The 20,418-nt window shown below is 54.5% G+C and overlaps 1 protein-coding gene across 1 annotated transcript in view; it reads left to right on the top strand.

Moving 5' to 3' along the window:
• Window positions 1-20,120, top strand: part of ATP6V0D1 (ATPase H+ transporting V0 subunit d1) — a 92,699-nt gene extending 72,579 nt beyond the window's left edge. Inside the window, exons 3-8 of the mRNA XM_065416478.1 lie at window positions 1,523-1,701; window positions 4,004-4,083; window positions 13,825-13,902; window positions 16,019-16,195; window positions 17,441-17,518; window positions 18,066-20,120. Of these exons, the coding sequence (XP_065272550.1) occupies window positions 1,523-1,701; window positions 4,004-4,083; window positions 13,825-13,902; window positions 16,019-16,195; window positions 17,441-17,518; window positions 18,066-18,227 (754 nt within the window). The 3' untranslated portion in view covers window positions 18,228-20,120. The remainder of the gene's footprint in view (window positions 1-1,522; window positions 1,702-4,003; window positions 4,084-13,824; window positions 13,903-16,018; window positions 16,196-17,440; window positions 17,519-18,065) is intronic.
• Window positions 20,121-20,418: the final 298 nt, after the last annotated feature.

Here is a 20,418-nt window from a genome sequence, read left to right as displayed (position 1 = left end):
TCTCCCTTACGCTCCCTGGGCGTCTCCGGGCAATGTTTGCTGATAGACTCCTGCCATCTCTGTCGGCCTCTGCTTTGCACTTGTCTCCCTCAAACTGAAATTTCAGCCTGCCTTCCTGACCTCCTTGTGTATTTCCAGCTCTCAGCTGAAATGCAACATGGCCACAGCTGAGCTGCCGATCTTCCCCAAAGCCCTTCCCCCTGTCTGCCTCTGTCACGCTGGGCAGCACCAACCCACATTCGTGCCTTTGCCTGCCCTCTAGCCCAGCATCCAGGCAGTGTCTAAATCTCACACGTCTCCTTCTGTCTAGGCCAGGGGTTCTCAAACTGGGGGTCAGGACCCCTCAGGGGGTCGCCAGGTTATTACGTGGGGGATCGCGAGCTGTCAGCCTCCACCCTAAACCCCACTTTGCCTCCAGCATTTATAATGGTGTTAAATATATTAAAAAGTGTTTTTAATTTATAAGGGGGGTGGCACTCAGAGGCTTGCTATGTGAAAGGGGTTTGCCAGTACAAAAGTTTGAGAACCACTGCTCTAGGATGTCAAAGCTTCTGTCGAAGCCCTGACCTTGCTTCTTGATTGCTGCAACTTCCGCCCCTCCGGCCTGTCTTGTCTTTCAAGCTCGAATCTTTGTGGGAGGGGCTTGTGTGTCCAGTGCCTAGCACAAGGCAGCCCCTGTCGGGGTGCGGACGATAGCCTCTGCTGCAGTAGAAATGATTCATGGGTTAAGGATAGAAGAGCCCCTTTGGATCCTGCACTCTGAGCTCCTGTAATAACGCAGCCATAGACCCACACCCACTGATTTCTCCATCAAACCCATCAATTCAGGTCTTCTGGAAACCTCCAGTCTGGAGTTAAAGGCTGCAAGGTGATGGTGATTAATAACATGCAGTTTTCCTCTTACTGGGTTTTTAATAAGGCTGCCCAGCGTATGTGCTCCCAAGTGAGTAGCCACAAGATACAGGGGCCAGACTTGGCACAGGGCTGCAGGAGCGCTGCCTTCTCCCCGCTGTATCTGTACAACGGCACCCGTGGTGCTGCTGCACCGTGCTTCCCCAGAGGCAGCAGCTGAACACAGCCAGAGGGATGAAGACCGGTCAGCCTCATCCCCATCACTTTCCCTGGCTCCTGCTGGCCTTGCTGAGGCAATGCTTTGTACAGCCACAAAAGGAGGAGTCTTCACTGGGGCATGTGACATGAGGGGGTCCCAGTGGCTTGGGAGAGGGAGGGGAGTGGCAGGCAGAGGTGTGTGGATGGCTGGGGTCTAGCTGGAATGATCTCAAGTTGGGAGTAAACTTGGTTCCTCTCCCTCCAGGCTGGTAGACCTGTGAGTGTTGGAAACGAGGCTCCTCTGGTTCCTGGGTGCACCTGGCAACTTCCTACAGAGCCTTCAGGTTGACCGAAGAGGCAACATTGACTGGTTCCAGAGGGCGTGGTATCTTCTGTGAGCCAACACGTGCGCCCATCTGTCTGCCCTGATGTCCGTATCAGTAACACGCTTCCCCTCTCCTGTTCCTCCTAGCTACAGCTACATGATCGATAACGTCATCCTGCTGATCACCGGGACGTTGCACCAGCGCTCCATCGCGGAGCTGGTGCCCAAGTGCCATCCGCTAGGAAGCTTTGAGCAAATGGAAGCTGTGAATATTGCTCAGACCCCCGCGGAGCTCTACAACGCAATCCTGGTGGACACGCCCCTGGGTGAGCAGTGTTTATTCAAAGTGCCTTTCAGCTGGGCTTGGAACCGGTCTGCCCATTCATGCACTAGGATGGGCACAAACCCGTGTTTCTGAATCCGGGACTACAAAACAGTCTAACCACCGAGACGGGCATGGTGGGTTTTACTGCCTTGTATGTCTGTCTTGAACTAACTTGTGCATCTACAACTCAATGAGCCGTATAGCGACCCTCTTAGTTCCCTATCAGCTGCTCTACAAAGGGTCTTACGCAGAAACCTGAAGGTAGAAAGTTGAAGCGTGTTAAGAAATGTAATCTTCTTTTAACACTAGTTGTCTTGACTGACACACAGGTAATGCAGGGCAGTTTAGCAAATAATCTGAAGTCCCTCTGAGGGTGTGAGGTAATTTTACTTAATTTAGCAAGTTTGTAGCACAGATTTACTATTCCCATTGGAACACTGAGCAGTTTGGTTGGTATGCTGGGCAGTTTTCTATGGGTATCTTTCCCCATAGCTACCACTTCCATTCCTCTCTGCCTGGACTTGTACTGACGCAGGCAGTAAATACAAGCCGGCGCTCCATAAACCAGGAGTTCAGGTTGGAAAACTGGCTTACCTTATACCGAGCTGTAGAATGTGGAAACCAGCAGAAGCGTTACTGTTATGCATCACAGGTTGGCTGGAAGAATGGTCAGTAGAGCCTTCTCTCGCCAGCTGTGAGACATAACGGTAGAGGGGAAAAGTAACTCTCCCAGTGGGAGATGCCACTAATTTTGTTAAATGTTGGTAATTGCTGTGGTCTGCAGAGCCAGACTTGTCGATGTCCCACTGTGAAACAAGTACTTTTAAACTCATTATCCCAGTGGTACCTTATCCCAGCAAGAGACAGACCAGACCTAAAGCCAGCAATGGAGCAGTCTGGAAGGAGATGAGCGAATGCTCCCATTGTGCACAGTGGATGTCTGGACACACAGGCCTCCGGGGCTAGTGTTGGCAAACAGAGTTAATGGAGCATAATCGATGGGATGATCCATGAGCAGTTCTTCTAGCTGCTCCAGAAAGGATGCAGTTCCCCAACAGACTGAGTCCTGGTGGTACAGTTGGTAGCAGCCTAGATTTTCATAGCTGGGAAAGAAAGTGCTTCCCACAAACACAACCTGGGACGATGAGGCAGAGAAATAGTTGATGGGAAAATGACTCATTAGACAAGGAGCCAAGAAATTGGACAAAAACTGAACCAATAGCGAGAGCTCTTGCTCCCATGTCTTGAGTGTTCAGCTAAGGAAGGATCACCTGCAGCAAAACCAAAGCGTTGACATACGTTCCCTGAACATGAGCGTGGGAAAACAGAAAGTGAACCCTAGCATAAAAGGGGCAGCAAGATGGGAGCAGAATGAAAACCAGGACCCTTAACGCAAATAGCAACCACCAGTGTAACAGAAGGTACTGCAAACTGTAGTACGTGGGAAGTGTGTTCTCCAGTTACGGGTGTCTCACAGGATGTCAAATTCCCAAAGCTGAAATGCATTGTTTAAAAAAGTCTGACCAGCTGTGCAGTGTGTCCGTCTCTAGGCTCTAAGTGTCCAGGGTTTATATTGAATGAAAATGACGATCTCTTGCTGAGAAACAAGGCGGTGTAGAACATTCCTGTAGGTCAGAGTCTTCAATCCAGCTCTTTACCTTCCTAGAAGCTTAACATCCTCTGCCCCCATGAATGTCCCATCACCATTACAGGCATATGGACTTTCCTCTTCCCCCATTTGATTGCATATGCCTTCTTTTTGTCTACTTCAGCGTTTGTTCCCCACCATGGCTGATGCTGGCCCGGTCCTGGGGAATAGCGAAGTGCTGCCTAACAAACAAGCACGCTAACTGCTACTGCAGTCTGACGTGCGCTCGAGTCTAGGACCTAATAGCCTTGCAGCTCAAGGCACCCTAAGAAATTCGATTTCTAAATGGCACTAGTGTCACCACCATAAAACTACTGGTAAGACTCTGCCCCTTCCTGCAGAGCTCTGTGGTTCCCTGGTTTTGCGGCACCATAACTCCCGGGGACTAGAAAAGGCACAGCCAGTCTTTTTCAGAAGAGTTCGGCTCCCATCTAGGCACCAGAATACAGGCCTGATTATTCCGAGCTCAGCTCCCAGTCCGAGCACTTCTGACCATCCAGCCGTAAGGGTCATGCTGGGTGTTGTGCCTTTGGAAACCTGGCCTCCTGCATGCAAAGGTCTTGCACTCCACTCCCTCTCCGGGGAGCACGGTGTGCAACTCGGAGCAGTAGGAGCACGCTGTAATTTTGCTCATGGCTTTCTGTGTCTGTTTCAGCCGCCTTCTTCCAGGACTGCATATCCGAGCAGGACCTCGACGAAATGAACATCGAAATCATCCGAAACACGCTGTATAAGGTAAATGTGGCCCTCGCGGGGAGGGAAGGAGCTAATGAAACAGCTTCCTGGAGTAACAAACATCAGTGACTCGTGCTGTGAGAGGGTGGGGCATTGCTGTCTGCCTGGTCGTTCTGTGTGGAGGGAGCTGAGCAGGGGGAGCGCTCATGGAGCGCTGTCCTAGCTGGCTAGTTCCAAAGACAGCTTTTCCAGGCTGGGTAAGGAGAGAGTTGTTAGTGTGTTCGCTGTATATCGTAAAGCCGGCTAGAAGCATCTCCCCCGGGGAGCAATAATGCAGTTAAAACGTGACCGAGAACAGGGTCTGTGTCCAGGATGGAATGAAGCAGTGTGCCAGTCTGGGGGGTCTGGAGGTTGGTTCACGCAGTGCTATTATATCCAGCTTGCTAGTGCCAGCTGCTTCCAATCTCTGCTGCGGTGTCAGCCGGCTGGCAGCGAGGGAGTCCTTAAAGTACCCTTTGACCTCGCCTCTCTGAATAACCTTGCATGAGTTGTGCAGGCTCTGGCGGAGGGCTGCTCCTTGGCTGACAGAAGTGGCCACAGAATCCATGTGAAGTGGAGGCTTGACCTAGCCAATGTGAAGAGACTGCTCCCTCGGGCCTGGCTCCGAGATCATGGGCCAGTAACGTGCTTTCTTAAAAAGGGAAGGTTTGCTTGGGAAAGGCTTCAGTGCCTCAGCCGAGCTGTTGGAACAATGGATACCCCAGCAATGCAGCAGCATAGAGGAGTAAGGAGATGGCATGCGACTTGGAACCCAGAATCGCCCTCCTTGGAGGGCAAAGAGGTCTTTACTCTGAATAAGTTTCCCTCATGGAGGGCTGGAATAGGCATGGGGGCTGTGGGTCTGCATTGAGGGGCACTGGCAGAGCTGTGTGGGGGGAGCCCAGAGGGAATAGCAGTGTGTGCGGCAGATCAGGATTGAGGGGCACCAGCAGAGCTGTGTGTGGGGAGCACAGAGGGAATGGCTGTGGGTCTGCATTGAGGGGCACTGGCAGAGGTGTGGGTGGGGAGCACAGAGGGAATAGCAGTGTGCGTGGCGGATCAGGATAGAGGGGCACTGGCAGAGGTGTGTGTGGGGAGCACAGAGGGAATAGCAGTGCGCATGGCGGATCAGGATTGAGGGGCACTGGCAGAGGTGTGTGTGGGGAGCACAGAGGGAATAGCAGTGTGCGTGGCGGATCAGGGTTGAGGGGCACTGGCAGAGGTGTGTGTGTGTGGGGAGCACAGAGGGAATAGCAGTGCGCGTGGCAGATCAGGATTGAGGGGCACTGGCAGAGGTGTGTGTGGGGAGCACAGAGGGAATAGCAGTGCGCGTGGCGGATCAGGATTGAGGGGCACTGGCAGAGCTGTGTGTGGGGAGCACAGAGGGAATAGCAGTGCGCGTGGCGGATCAGGATTGAGGGGCACTGGCAGAGGTGTGTGTGTGGGGAGCACAGAGGAAATAGCAGTGTGCGTGGCGGATCAGGATTGAGGGGCACTGGCAGAGGTGTGTGTGGGGAGCACAGAGAGGGAATAGCAGTGCGCGTGGCGGATCAGGATTGAGGGGCACCGGCAGAGCTGTGTGTGGGGAGCACAGAGGGAATAGCAGTGTGCGTGGCAGATCAGGATTGAGGGGCACTGGCAGAGCTGTGTGTGGGGAGCACAGAGGGAATAGCAGTGCGCGTGGCAGATCAGGATTGAGGGGCACTGGCAGAGCTGTGTGTGGGGAGCACAGAGGGAATAGCAGTGCGCGTGGCGGATCAGGATTGAGGGGCACTGGCAGAGGTGTGTGTGTGTGGGGAGCACAGAGGGAATAGCAGTGCGCGTGGCGGATCAGGATTGAGGGGCACTGGCAGAGGTGTGTGTGTGGGGAGCACAGAGGGAATAGCAGTGTGCGTGGCAGATCAGGATTGAGGGGCACTGGCAGAGGTGTGTGTGTGGGGAGCACAGAGGGAATAGCAGTGCGCGTGGCGGATCAGGATTGAGGGGCACTGGCAGAGCTGTGTGTGGGGAGCACAGAGGGAATAGCAGTGCGCGTGGCAGATCAGGATTGAGGGGCACTGGCAGAGGTGTGTGTGTGGGGAGCACAGAGGGAATAGCAGTGCGCGTGGCGGATCAGGATTGAGGGGCACTGGCAGAGCTGTGTGTGGGGAGCACAGAGGGAATAGCAGTGCGCGTGGCGGATCAGGATTGAGGGGCACTGGCAGAGGTGTGTGTGGGGAGCACAGAGGGAATAGCAGTGCGCGTGGCGGATCAGGATTGAGGGGCACTGGCAGAGGTGTGTGTGGGGAGCACAGAGGGAATAGCAGTGCGCGTGGCAGATCAGGATTGAGGGGCACCGGCAGAGGTGTGTGTGTGGGGAGCACAGGGAATAGCAGTGCGCGTGGCAGATCAGGATTGAGGGGCACTGGCAGAGGTGTGTGTGGGGGGAGCACAGAGGGAATAGCAGTGTGCGTGGCAGATCAGGATTGAGGGGCACTGGCAGAGGTGTGTGGGGAGCACAGAGGGAATAGCAGTGTGCGTGGCAGATCAGGATTGAGGCGCACTGGCAGAGGTGTGTGTGGGGAGCACAGAGGGAATAGCAGTGTGCGTGGCGGATCAGGATAGAGGGGCACTGGCAGAGGTGTGTCTGGGGAGCACAGAGGGAATAGCAGTGTGCGTGGCGGATCAGGATTGAGGCGCACTGGCAGAGGTGTGTGTGTGGGGAGCACAGAGGGAATAGCAGTGTGCGTGGCAGATCAGGATAGAGGGGCACTGGCAGAGGTGTGTCTGGGGAGCACAGGGAATAGCAGTGTGCATGGCGGATCAGGATTGAGGGGCCACTGGCAGAGGTGTGTGTGGGGAGCACAGAGGGAATAGCAGTGCGTGTGGCGGATCAGGATTGAGGGGCACTGGCAGAGCTGTGTGTGGGGAGCCCAGAGGGAATAGCAGTGTGTGCGGCAGATCAGGATTGAGGGGCACCAGCAGAGCTGTGTGTGGGGAGCACAGAGGGAATGGCTGTGGGTCTGCATTGAGGGGCACTGGCAGAGGTGTGGGTGGGGAGCACAGAGGGAATAGCAGTGTGCGTGGCGGATCAGGATAGAGGGGCACTGGCAGAGGTGTGTGTGGGGAGCACAGAGGGAATAGCAGTGCGCGTGGCGGATCAGGATAGAGGGGCACTGGCAGAGGTGTGTGTGGGGAGCACAGAGGGAATAGCAGTGCGCGTGGCAGATCAGGATTGAGGGGCACTGGCAGAGGTGTGTGTGGGGAGCACAGAGGGAATAGCAGTGCGCGTGGCGGATCAGGATTGAGGGGCACTGGCAGAGCTGTGTGTGGGGAGCACAGAGGGAATAGCAGTGCGCGTGGCGGATCAGGATTGAGGGGCACTGGCAGAGGTGTGTGTGTGTGGGGAGCACAGAGGAAATAGCAGTGTGCGTGGCGGATCAGGATTGAGGGGCACTGGCAGAGGTGTGTGTGGGGAGCACAGAGAGGGAATAGCAGTGCGCGTGGCGGATCAGGATTGAGGGGCACCGGCAGAGCTGTGTGTGGGGAGCACAGAGGGAATAGCAGTGTGCGTGGCAGATCAGGATTGAGGGGCACTGGCAGAGCTGTGTGTGGGGAGCACAGAGGGAATAGCAGTGCGCGTGGCAGATCAGGATTGAGGGGCACTGGCAGAGCTGTGTGTGGGGAGCACAGAGGGAATAGCAGTGCGCGTGGCGGATCAGGATTGAGGGGCACTGGCAGAGGTGTGTGTGTGGGGAGCACAGAGGGAATAGCAGTGCGCGTGGCGGATCAGGATTGAGGGGCACTGGCAGAGGTGTGTGTGTGGGGAGCACAGAGGGAATAGCAGTGCGCGTGGCAGATCAGGATTGAGGGGCACTGGCAGAGGTGTGTGTGTGGGGAGCACAGAGGGAATAGCAGTGTGCGTGGCAGATCAGGATTGAGGGGCACTGGCAGAGGTGTGTGTGTGGGGAGCACAGAGGGAATAGCAGTGCGCGTGGCGGATCAGGATTGAGGGGCACTGGCAGAGCTGTGTGTGGGGAGCACAGAGGGAATAGCAGTGCGCGTGGCAGATCAGGATTGAGGGGCACTGGCAGAGGTGTGTGTGTGGGGAGCACAGAGGGAATAGCAGTGCGCGTGGCGGATCAGGATTGAGGGGCACTGGCAGAGCTGTGTGTGGGGAGCACAGAGGGAATAGCAGTGCGCGTGGCGGATCAGGATTGAGGGGCACTGGCAGAGGTGTGTGTGGGGAGCACAGAGGGAATAGCAGTGCGCGTGGCGGATCAGGATTGAGGGGCACTGGCAGAGGTGTGTGTGGGGAGCACAGAGGGAATAGCAGTGCGCGTGGCAGATCAGGATTGAGGGGCACCGGCAGAGGTGTGTGTGTGGGGAGCACAGGGAATAGCAGTGCGCGTGGCAGATCAGGATTGAGGGGCACTGGCAGAGGTGTGTGTGGGGGGAGCACAGAGGGAATAGCAGTGTGCGTGGCAGATCAGGATTGAGGGGCACTGGCAGAGGTGTGTGTGGGGGGAGCACAGAGGGAATAGCAGTGTGCGTGGCAGATCAGGATTGAGGCGCACTGGCAGAGGTGTGTGTGGGGAGCACAGAGGGAATAGCAGTGTGCGTGGCGGATCAGGATAGAGGGGCACTGGCAGAGGTGTGTCTGGGGAGCACAGAGGGAATAGCAGTGTGCGTGGCGGATCAGGATTGAGGCGCACTGGCAGAGGTGTGTGTGTGGGGAGCACAGAGGGAATAGCAGTGTGCGTGGCAGATCAGGATAGAGGGGCACTGGCAGAGGTGTGTCTGGGGAGCACAGGGAATAGCAGTGTGCATGGCGGATCAGGATTGAGGGGCCACTGGCAGAGGTGTGTGTGGGGAGCACAGAGGGAATAGCAGTGCGTGTGGCGGATCAGGATTGAGGGGCACTGGCAGAGCTGTGTGTGGGGAGCACAGAGGGAATAGCAGTGTGCGTGGCAGATCAGGATTGAGGGGCACTGGCAGAGGTGTGTGGAGAGCTAACTGCAGCTCCTACCAGTACGGTCTGGTTCTAGCCAGCACTATCAGGAACTTCTCATTAATATGAAAACCAGCTCCTGTGTTTGTCACAGCCAGTGCTGCCATGCGGCTATCACTCCATCTTGAGTGTCTGGGTGAGGGGCGGGATACAGATTATATCGGTCTTCCTTGTTTTCATGATCGGAACTAGCCAACAGCTGGGGTGTGACCTCTGCTTCTGATGGGTGGTAGTGAAGCTCAGTTTCAGCATGCAGGCTAGTTAGGGGAAAACCTGCTAAGCTGAGCATGGTCTCTTGCATGCAGCACATGTGCAAACAGCTTGGGGCAGTGTATTTGTGTAAAAAACCATACATCCCTGCATGTACTCTGGTCCTTCTCAATGCTCTTTTCTAAACCCCTCTGGTTCTGCAGAAAAGGACCTGGGGATTACAGTGGACGAGAAGCTGGATATGAGTCAACAGTGTGCCCTTGTTGCCAAGAAGGCCAACAGCATATTGGGCTGTATTAGTAGGAGCATTGCCAGCAGATCGAGGGAAGTGATTATTCCCCTCTATTCGGCATTGGTGAGGCCACACCTGAAGTACTGTGTCCAGTTTTGGTCCCCGCACTACAGAAGGGATGTGGACAAATTGGAGAGAGTCCAGCAGAGGGCAACAAAAATAATTAGGGGGCTGAGGCATGTGACTTACGAGGAGAGGCTGAGGGAACTGGGGTTATTTAGTCTGCAGAAGAGAAGAGTGAGGGGGGATTTGATAGCAGCCTTCAATTACCTGAAGGAGGGTTCCAAAGAGGATGGAGCTTGGCTGTTCTCAGTGGTTGCAGATGACAGAACAAGGAGTAATGGTCTCAAGTTGCAGTAGGGGAGGTTTAGGTTGGATATTAGGAAACACAATTTCACTACGAGGGTGGTGAAGCACTGGAATGGGTCACCTAGGGAGGTGGTGGAATCTCCATCCTTAGAGGTTTTTAAGGTCAGACTTGACAAAGCCCTGGCTGGGATGATTTAGTTGGGGGTTGGTCCTGCTTTGAGCAGGGGGTTGGGACTAGATGACCTCCTGAGGTCCCTTCCAACCCTGATATTCTATGATTGTGTGTGTGGTGCAGTGACCAGTACAGTGCACAGTATCCAGACGAGGCTGCTCCAGTGATTGATATAAAGTTGTTAGAATGTTCTGTGTTGTTCTCCATCCCAGGCCTTATGCATCCGAACATCTTTTGCTTTTCTGACCACAGCTGCACATGGAGCAGAGGTCTCTGTTGAGCTGCCCATAGCAACATTGCTATGTGTTGCCCATTCTCCTGGGTTGGTCAGTTGTCTCTGAAGTTCCTTGCTGCACGCTCCCTTTCCAGATGTTTAATAAATACATTAAACAGCACGGGACTTGGACAGTGTCTTGAGGCCCTGCTGTTCGCCGTTCAACCCTACTCATTGCTTTCTGTCTCCTAGGCAGTTTTTGATGCGTGACAATACTTTGCCTCTCGCCCTGTGACGATATCAATTCAGTTTGTCGGGTACAAAAGGCACGCAGGTGTATAATTCCGCAGGTCACACCATGAACTGCTTAAATATGGGCACATTTGCCTCCCTTCAGTTCCCTGAAACAGTGGCTGATGCCTCTGATGTCAAGGACCTCAGTCAACTGCCAAACATTCTACAGCTCCTAGTTTTGTTTTTAAACTCCTTGCATTTGTATAGAAACTCTTCTAGATTTGTTTTTGACTAATAATAATTCCCAGCTCCTGTATGGTGCTTGCTTTTTATTTATTTTTTTAAGATGAGGTGTGATTTGTATTTAATTCCTTTATAGGACACTCTGCTGATTTGGCAGACATTGCCTGTGTTCTTACCTCTTGTCGCTGCTCTAGTATTGGAGGCAATACTCCTCAGCACAGGGACGGTCTCTAGCTGTATGTGCAGTGCATGACAGGACGGAGCCCCTTTAGACCCGATGGTGTTTAATTCAATAACCCTCCCAAGGGGCTGGCTGCTTGCTCTGGGCCCCTTAACGTGCAGGCAGTGGGGTTCCCCAGTAGCTCTGCTGCGCTGGCTAGCAGAAAACTCTAAAATGCTGCAAGTTTGTCTGGCTCGTGTAACTCAATAGCAGGAAGGATTTTCCTCAACTTTTCTCCCCAGATTTACTTCCAGGCTGAGGCCAACCGTGGAGCAGGGAGCGAGCGCTCTCAGGGAGCTGGTCAGAAAGCTCTGTGAGATCTGGGGCTGCAATGGAAGTCCTGGCCCGAGAGTGGTGAAAGGCAGAGCTGAAGGCAATGAGTGTTGGGCAGATGCCGTCACCCTGGGGCCCAAGCGAGAGCGCTCCATCCTGGGGCACGTCACATTCTCGATTTCTCGGTTGAAAGCCCTTGTGGAAATGAGGAACACCTTTGCCCAGAGCGGCAGTTGTACAGGGCAGCACTCCCGCTGGTGTACCTTTCTCGCTCCTTCCCCACTGAGGTTTCCTGGCATGTTCCAGTTGTGAATGTGCAGCGAGGTGACTCGCTGTGAGACAGCATCTTCCTAGGAAGAGTTTCACTTTAACGGCACTTCTCTGGTCTCTCACTGGAGTCGGAAGCGACAGCCTGGTATCTCAGCATGTGTCTAACCCCAGCTGGCACTTTAATCTCTCCAGCTGGCATTCCACAATGACCCCCCGCTCCCAACAAGCTCCCTGCACCCCTCTCCCCCAGGGAGCAGCCTTGATAGAAAGGGTGGGTTGAGGGTGTCGTGCATTTTCTGTTAGCTACCCAAACATAGATGGCACTTCAGAGAACAAATGAGTCTACAGTCTGCGCATAGACCAGGCCAGAGTGATTCTCCGCTACAACAATGAGACTGTGGCTCCTTTGGTTTTCCTGTGGCCATCAGGCCCTCAATGGGGACTTCTTAGTAGTGACCGTGTGTAGCACAGTGGCGCTGAATGAGACAGTCCAGCAGTTTACATCACTAGTCCTGCAGGTGGCTGGTGTTGCAGTCCTAGGGTAGGTGTAGCTGTGACAGGTTGGATCACAGAAACCCCCTTGGGAGCTGCCACCTGATGTGCCAAGAGTACTTTTACCCCTGCTTTCCCTGCCAGCTCAGGTCCCAGCACCCCGTCTTGCTGAGCCAGACACGCCCGTCTGCTCCAACACAGACCCAGGGTCTGAATCACGTCCCCTAACAGCTGTAGGCTTGACTGAAAGCAGCTTACAGAGTGTTCTTGTTTTTAACACTTAGATGCCCAACTCCCAATGGGGTCTAAACACAAATAAATCCGTTTTACCCTGTATAAAGCTTATACAGGGTAAACTCATGAATTGTTCGCCCTCTATAACATTGATAGAGAGAGATGCACAGCTGTTTGCCCCCCCAGGTATTAATACATACTCTGGGTTAATTAATAAGTAAAAAGTGATTTTATTAAATACAGAAAGTAGGATTTAAGTGGTTTTAAGTAGTAACAGAACAAAGTGAATTACCAAGTGAAATGAAATAGGCTTAAATTTGCGCTTTTTATTTTAATACAGTAATACAATTGAGTACAGATAAAATCTCACCCTGAGAGATGTTTTAATAAGTTTCTTTTACGGACTGGACGCCTTCCTAGTCTGGGCACAATCCTTTCCCCTGGTACAGCCCTTGTTCCAGCTCAAGTGGTAGCTAGGGGATTCCTCATGATGGCTCTCCCTCTTTGTTCTGTTCCACCCCTTTATATATCTTTTGCATAAGGCGGGAATCCTTTGTCCCTCTGGGTGTCTCTCTCTCTCTCTCTCTCTTTCCCCCCCCCCCCCCCCCCCCCCAATGGAAAAGCACCAGCTTAAAGATGGATTCCAGTTCAGGTGACATGATCACATGTCACTGTAAGACTTCATTACCCACTTGCCAGCACACACGTATACAGGAAGACTCACAGGTAAAACACAGCCATCTGCTGTCAATTGTCCTGGTTAATGGGAGTTATCAAGATTCCAAACCACCATTAATGGCCCACACTTTGCATAATTACAATAGGCCCTCAGAGTTCTATTTCATATTTCTAGTTTCAGATACAAGAATGGTACGTTTATACAAATAGGATGATCACACTCAGTAGATTTGATACCTTACAAGAGACCTTTTTGCATGAAGCATATTCCAGTTACATTAGCATATTTTCGTAAAATCACATAGAGTGCAACATCACAGTAGCTTTGCATCTCTTGTATCTTATCAGACAGCCTGCCCCATGGGAGGCAAGGTAGTAGGCACAGGGCCTTCAGCAGGAAGTGCCTTCTGACCTGGAAGTGCTACGCTATGAACTATGAAGCATGTTAGCACAAATTCAGGCAGCCTATTACTGGCTAGACCAGAGTGAGTCACCCCACACGAGGAACTCCAGCATACCCTGCCTCATTGCCTATTTGTTTGGTTCATAGTCTGGAAGACAAGAAGGGACCAATTAGAGGAGCCGTAGATGTATTCACAGCTGTCAGGGCACCCCTTGGGTTTGAACTCAGGACCTCTGGCAATGCAATGAGGCCCGTGCTGCCAGGCTGCCTAGCTACTTCTGAAATCAAACTGCAGCCTTTCTCCTCTTTAGCCTCCCTCCACTTCCACGGAAGCATGGTGATTGGAGTGGGTGGAGCTTAATGGGGATGTACCAGATGAGCAGTGGTGACATGAGACGTGTGCCGTGATGCAGAGGTCCTACTGGGCTCATGTCTTGAGGCCTTTTGACACGTTCGGAAATGCTTGGGGATCATGTGGGCTGTAGGTAAGTGTCACTCATCCTCTCATCTGCTTGGCTTTCTCCTCAGGCATACCTGGAATCCTTCTACAAGTTCTGCAGCATCCTGGGAGGCACGACTGCAGACGCCATGTGTCCAATCCTGGAGGTAGGCTGCAGATGGGACATTCTGCATGGTATAATGTAACAGTAATCGCACCGTGCGCTGCTCAGCGCGCTCCAGCCAGAGCAGAGCTGCCGATTGACCGCAGAGACATTGGTTTCTAAAATTCCTTTGCACCTCCGTGCATGTGGCTAGCTGGCTTGGTTGGGTAGCCAGGAGAAGCTGTTGCTAGCACTGGGAAGTAAGTGATGTCGCAGCAGGCCCCACAAACACCTTCCCACTTTGCCCTCCGCCAGAAATGCGAAAGGCCTGGGAGGTGGTGCATTTTGGCTCGGAGAGGAGCCCGGGGACAGAGCAAGTTATGAAGCAGCTGGAAGGGCAAAGGGTGGGATGTGGCTCTCCCCATTCCTGGCAGCCAAGCCCATGAGTATTCCTCCCACGGGTCTCTGCTCAAGTGGCCCGGCACATACTTGTCCTTGGGCGCACTCTGCCCCTCAGCCAAAGGGACTGGTGGACACCTCTTGTCAGGGCTGATTCCCCACTCTGGCACTTCGAGTGCAGAAGGTGGGGGCCTGCAAGGATTCAAAAAATGAATACTGGCCACTCCAGGCTTGTATTAAACTCCCAAGGTTACAGCTTTTCTCTGTCCTTGGCTGCGTAGATGCTGCCACTACCCAAGTGCAAACCCCTTGGAACCCAGGAAGGCGCACTTGGGAATTTCTCCCTGTGGGTACCCTGAAGCCCTTTCTCACATGCACGCGCACCCCTCCCCCCCCGGGGGAAGAGCTGAGGAAGAAAACAAAGGAAATTAGCTGTTGCCCCCAGCTAATTAAACAATATGCACAAACCTCTTAGGACACCAAAAATTCAATCCTGTTCTTAAAAATAAATAAAAAGGTAAATTTTATTAAAAACAAAAAGAAAGAAAATGCATCCGGAACTTAGGCTTTTGCTAGATTTTAAAAGAGCAATGCCAAACAGTAAGCACCCAAAATAGCTTCCTTCGGGGTTCAGCTTAAAGGTTACAAGCAAACAGAAGCACTTGGGGTTAGTACAGAGGAGTCCACCAGCCAATAGAAATAAACAGAAATAAACCTAATTGCGTCTTTCTAAACATTTCTGATCTACTTACACATCTGGGGGTTCCAAATAAGTCATTCTAGGTATGAGCTGATGCTCTATGACCATACCTGGCTTAATGCTTCTCATAGCATAACTGCTCCCTGTTCCCCTCTTTCCCGGAGAACAGCAACAGACACAAAGGGGACGTTTTCCCCCCCATTTTAAAAAGTTCTAGCCTTCCCATTGGTTCTTTTGGTCAGGTGCCCACTCACTTTCCTTTACCTGGGGGACTTTTTAACCCTTTACAGGTAAAGCAAGCGGAGAGCAGCCACCAAGAGGGACTTTATAGCTAACTGGGTGTCCATAAAAGGGATCTACTCTCCTCCCCCCCCCCTTCATTTCTCCCCCCTCCTGTGGCCAGAGCTTTCCCACAGCTTGTCTCTGTTGCGAACTCCTAGCAATGGAGTGCAACGCTGGGCCTCTTGCAAGGCGGTCTCCACCAGTTCAGCCTCGCTCCCTGTGACTATGGCACACTAGTGCCGAGGAGCCGGAATCCGAACAGTGATTCTGCAGACAGGCTGCACAAATCTGTGCCTGGCTTTAGAAAATCGACCCTGGGGCAGTGACTGCGTGCAGCACCCGAGTGCAGTAGGTGGGACAAGCAGTTCATTTGCTAGCACAGAGACCAAACCGATTAGTCGAGACGTGGTCCCCAGGTTTTCAGACCATCGCTCCCAGTTCCCGAGCGCTCCTCAGCCCGGCTCTGAAGCCAGGCTGCTCAGTAGGAACGGTGACTCTCCTCTGGCACCCGGCATTCTGCCCCACAAACAGCAGCTGGCTGGGGGGCTCTGGCCACGTGTGCCAGGCGTGTGCCACAGGCGGCGTAGCCTGGCCCTGCCGAGGGTGGCAGAACTGTGACTGGGTTGTGCTCTCACGTGCCCTAACGAAGCAGGATTTGCTCTTTATCACTGGCCTGGCCTTGCTCCATTCATCAGCCTGCAGCTTGAGCGCTGTATTTGCCAACTCCCAGCTGAAGGTTTGCGCTTTACCCAAGGGGGACGGGCACAGCACTGCCTAATGCCACTTGTCGGTCTCTTAGTTTGAAGCTGACAGGAGAGCCTTCATCATCACCATTAACTCGTTTGGCACGGAGCTCTCCAAAGAGGACCGAGCCAAGCTGTTCCCTCACTGCGGGAAGCTCTATCCTGAGGGGCTGGCCCAGCTAGCCAGAGCAGATGACTACGAGCAAGTCAAAACAGTAGCAGACTACTACCCTGTAAGTACCAGCGGGGGGTCCCAGGAGTGGACTGCTCTCCGCTGATCGATCAGCGAGTTTGTGGCACAATATGCAGGGAGAAGGGGGATGGGGGCGGGATACCCTGGTGCATTTCAGGATTCGTCTGGCAGGGGCTCCTGTCACAGCAACGCTTCCTTTGGCTGAGAGAGGGCTGGACCGGGCTCCCTCGGTGCCGTGCTGGTTGCAGGGTGGGATACAAGGTGCTATTTATATTTTTTTCCCTCTGTTGAAGAGCCTGAGTCTTCTGCTGCACAGGGGCATTGAGACCCAGTTCTGAGCCCCCATGTCTCCATCCAGGCTGTTCTCCCAGATCTGGCTGGGGTCACGGAGCAATAGGGGGGCACTCATGGAGGTGGTGGCTGAAGGGACCCCCCCGCCTTATGACTGGACCCTAGCGTTAGAATGCTGTATGGCGAGTGCCTGGAAACCTGCTGGGAGCCTGAGGATGGAGACCCGTCTCCTCTAGAACGATGCACCCCACGGCAGGCATCTGTAGCCAAGGGCTTGTCTCAACACACACTGCACTGGTTTAACGAAAGGTGCAACTGGTGGTGTGCCCTGATCTGCATGGGTTAGCTTGCACCTGTAAACGCTCCAAGAGCCGGGTTTAAACCAGCGAGTGCCCACACAGAGCAGCCCTGGTTTATTCATAGACTCCAAGGCCAGAAGGGACCACTGGCTTCATCTAATGTGACCTCCTGCACATTACGTAGACCAGAGAACTGTCCTGAATTAATTCCTGTTGGAACCAGAGCAATGAAATCCGTTTCATATTTGCACTTGTCTACACGCAAACCAGGCCCCAAATCTGCTGTCATTGACACCTGTAGTTTCAGTGCAAGCCTGTGTGGACGCTTTCACTCCAGATTAAGTGCCCTATTTCGAATAATGTAAGTGGGTGGTAAATCATCAGTGCTTGCTGCAGAGAATCCTGGCCTTCCTCTGGGAGCCAGCCCAATGCCTGCTGCTGCCAGCCTGGTGGAGGGACAGGAGTCTGTTTCACTTCTGACCGTCGTTTCTTGCCATCTGTGGTGCAGGCTGCTGTGAGAAATTGCCCGGGATGAAAGGGTTTCTGTCTGGAGCGGGCACTTAGCTCCTCTCTGCAGGGTGGGAAAGAGGACACCCACCCATGGGGGCTGGCTGATGTATGAGCATTCTGCAAGGAGGGACGATGCTGAGCCGGGTTCTTGTTTTGTGTTCCTTGACCCCTTCCTCTTGCCATAGGAATACAAACTGCTGTTTGAAGGAGCCGGCAGCAACCCTGGAGACAAAACCCTGGAGGACCGTTTTTTCGAGCATGAGGTGAGGGAAGGACCCTCTGTGCTGAGCCGTAGGAGCCGCTGCAGCTGCAGCGCTTAGTGGAAGTCTCCAGAGCATCTGCAAGCAGAGTCGCAGTCACACGGTGGGGGCGGGGCTACTGGCTCAGATGTTCTGGGCCGTGCCACCTGCCCCTGCTTTCCTTCCCAGTCCCTAGCTCCCTGCCAGGTGATTCACCATAGAACCTAGGGAGCAACAATGAAACTTGCAAAGGGCTCTTGGGGCTTCCCCGGAAAGACAGCGGCAATCCAAACCTGGTGGGTATGTCCCTGTTCTCCTCCCCCACGCCACCCTCCTGCCCCGCTTGAGCTGGCAGCTGGTGCTCGAGGACAGGCTTCTCCTACGGACTCTGCACAGGCACTGAGCCTGCACTGCTGGTTGCAACAGGAGCTCCACTTTGGCTGGGGCCATTCACCCCAGGAGCCCCGTTCTCCGGAGCTGTGGGGCTGGGAATGGGGGTCTCGGAGGGGGGTGGCCTGCTGCTGGGAGGGGCAGTGCTGCAGGCCGTGACCCGTGCTCTTTGCTCTCGAAGGTGAAGCTGAACAAACTGGCTTTCCTCAACCAGTTCCACTTCGGGGTTTTCTACGCCTTCGTCAAGCTGAAGGAGCAGGAGTGTCGCAACATCGTGTGGATTGCCGAGTGCATCGCGCAGCGGCACCGCGCCAAGATCGACAACTACATCCCCATCTTCTAACCGCCCTCGGCCCTCCTGCTGCCGGGTGGAGCCCAGTGGAACTGCCCTTCCCCCCAGTACATTCGAATGATCACTAGTCCTCGCTCCGGGGACGGCTCCTCTCTGGAACTGGCTCGGATGGAAACTGGACAGTCTGTTGTTCCAGAGCTGCCGTTGTTTGTGAGTTCTGTGTGCTGTGAGGGGCCAGCGAGGCCTGGGACAGGCGCTGGGCCTGTGGAGCCATGTAGCAGGAGGGCTCCAGTCCATGTATTATAATTGTACCTGTGTCACTGTACTGATCAGCTGTGTGTGCTTCACTGAGCGAGCCAGTGCTGATCTCTGAGGGAACTGGCATCTCTCAGCCATTAACTCCTTGCTCTCGAGTGACTCATTAGACGTGTTGCCTGAGTTTAAATGTCCCCTTTACCAAGGCTGAGACTCGAGCAGTCTAGCTCCAGTAAGTATTGTCCCCCAGAAGCTTCATGTGAGTGTTTCTCTTGCCTCCCTTAGTGTAGCAGATGCTGCTGTGTAATTCCTGCATCATCTTGTCTGACTCCTCTGAGGGCAGAAAGCCAAGCCGCCCTTGTCCAAAGAGCTGAGGCAGGAGCAGAGGTTCCTGCTGGCTATTGCAGGGCTATGAGCAGTACCCAGTGACTGTCCTGCCCCCTGTCGCCAGGCCGCACTTGCTTCCTGGGGACCTGCTGGTGCTGAGGCAGGCCAGCCACTGACGGGGGGACCTGGCCAGCAAATGTCTTTGCCCCAGAAAGATTCTTGCTAACCTGCCCGCAACCTGGGAACAGGTATCGAGCGAGGCTGGCCCTGCAGTGGCTGTGGGGGTGGTACGTGCCTACTGCTGTGTTTGGGTGCTAGCCAGCCTGCCCCCCCAACCCCCGTGGCTCCCCCAGGGTCCCCACCAGCTGCCACTCTTCTTCTGGGAGCCCCTGGCCTCTGCCCATTCCTGGGGGCTCTGAGCCAGCTGTCCTGCCAGGCCGGCTGCCTATATCCCGGGAGCAGCCCCCTGCTTCCTAAACAAACTGCAGTGACATGTCCGTGTGTGCAGTGAGCAGGCACCACACCCCCCTGCTCCATGGTTTGGAGTACGGGTCCCCATAACAACTGCAGGCTCGTTCCCAGGCTCTGGGGGCAGGGGCTTGGCTGGCAGCTCTCTGCCCAGGTGGTAAGATGGTCATTCAAAGGGATCCAGAAGGCTATTGAAGTGACCTGTTCCTCTTTCTGGGCCAGGGCTTTCTGGGAAGCTGCCAAACCCCATCCCACCCCTGCTGGGCGTCTGTCACGAACACTGGGGTGTTGGCGGTCAGTGCAGGTAACTGCCTCGGCCTGTAATCGCCCTGCGCGGGCGGGCTGGCTCGGAGAGCGCACCTGCCTTCAGAGACATGGTTTTTGCAGCCCGTTAATGGAGTTGAGATTGGGGGAGTGGGAGACCTGAGACGCATGGGCTTTGAGCTTCTCCTGCCTTCCCTGCTGCTGGCTTTGGGTCACTGCTGCTCGGCGTAGGGGGGATGACTTCTGGTGCCCTTAGCTACCACCCACACACACTTGCTCTCTGCTCAGAGCCCCCTTGGCCCGTGCTGAGCTCCACCCTCCTGTCCCCAGAGCACCCTGGGCCTGCAGCCCAGGCCCTGCTCTGCTGCTCTCTGGAGTCCGGCTCCTTGGGTTACAGCCCCCCGCAGAGGAAGGTTGCTGGAATTGCACTGTCCCCAAAGCAGGGTGCTCAGCGGGGTGGGGGTGGTTCCTGGCCCAGCTGCTTTGCTGGCTTGCTCCAAGCCGGCACTAGGAGGCTGTATCTTCTCAGCTACATGCATGTGTAGGAGACTGGTAAGAGCAGCCTGGACGCCCTGGCCTTGCTGCTGTCCTGGATCCCCTCCCCCTGTGACAATAAATATCTGCCTAAAGCACCATGCTGCCTCGACTGGTTTCTCGCCTGCAGCTCCAGGAGCCCTTCCCATCTGCGGCGGTGAGACGGGCGGCCCTGTGCTGGGATGGCCGGGGCAAGGCTAGCGCTCAGCGTGTCACTGAGCCCCTGCTTCCCCCCGGGGGCTTGAAGTCGCCTTGGAGCCACGTGTCAGCTCACTGTGGGACCATCACAGCCCCTGGCAATCCTTGGGCATGGTCAGTGCTGCTACCAGCGTACCCATTGCCTGGGCCAGCTCTCACCCGCAGGCCTGCACCGCAGGGGATGGGACAGCAGCCT

Source organism: Emys orbicularis, chromosome 14, assembly GCF_028017835.1.
Source record: "Emys orbicularis isolate rEmyOrb1 chromosome 14, rEmyOrb1.hap1, whole genome shotgun sequence".
Classification (NCBI taxonomy): Eukaryota; Metazoa; Chordata; order Testudines; family Emydidae; genus Emys; species Emys orbicularis.
The sequence above is the reverse complement of the archived record's forward strand: the minus strand, read 5'-3'. Positions and strand labels throughout refer to the sequence as shown.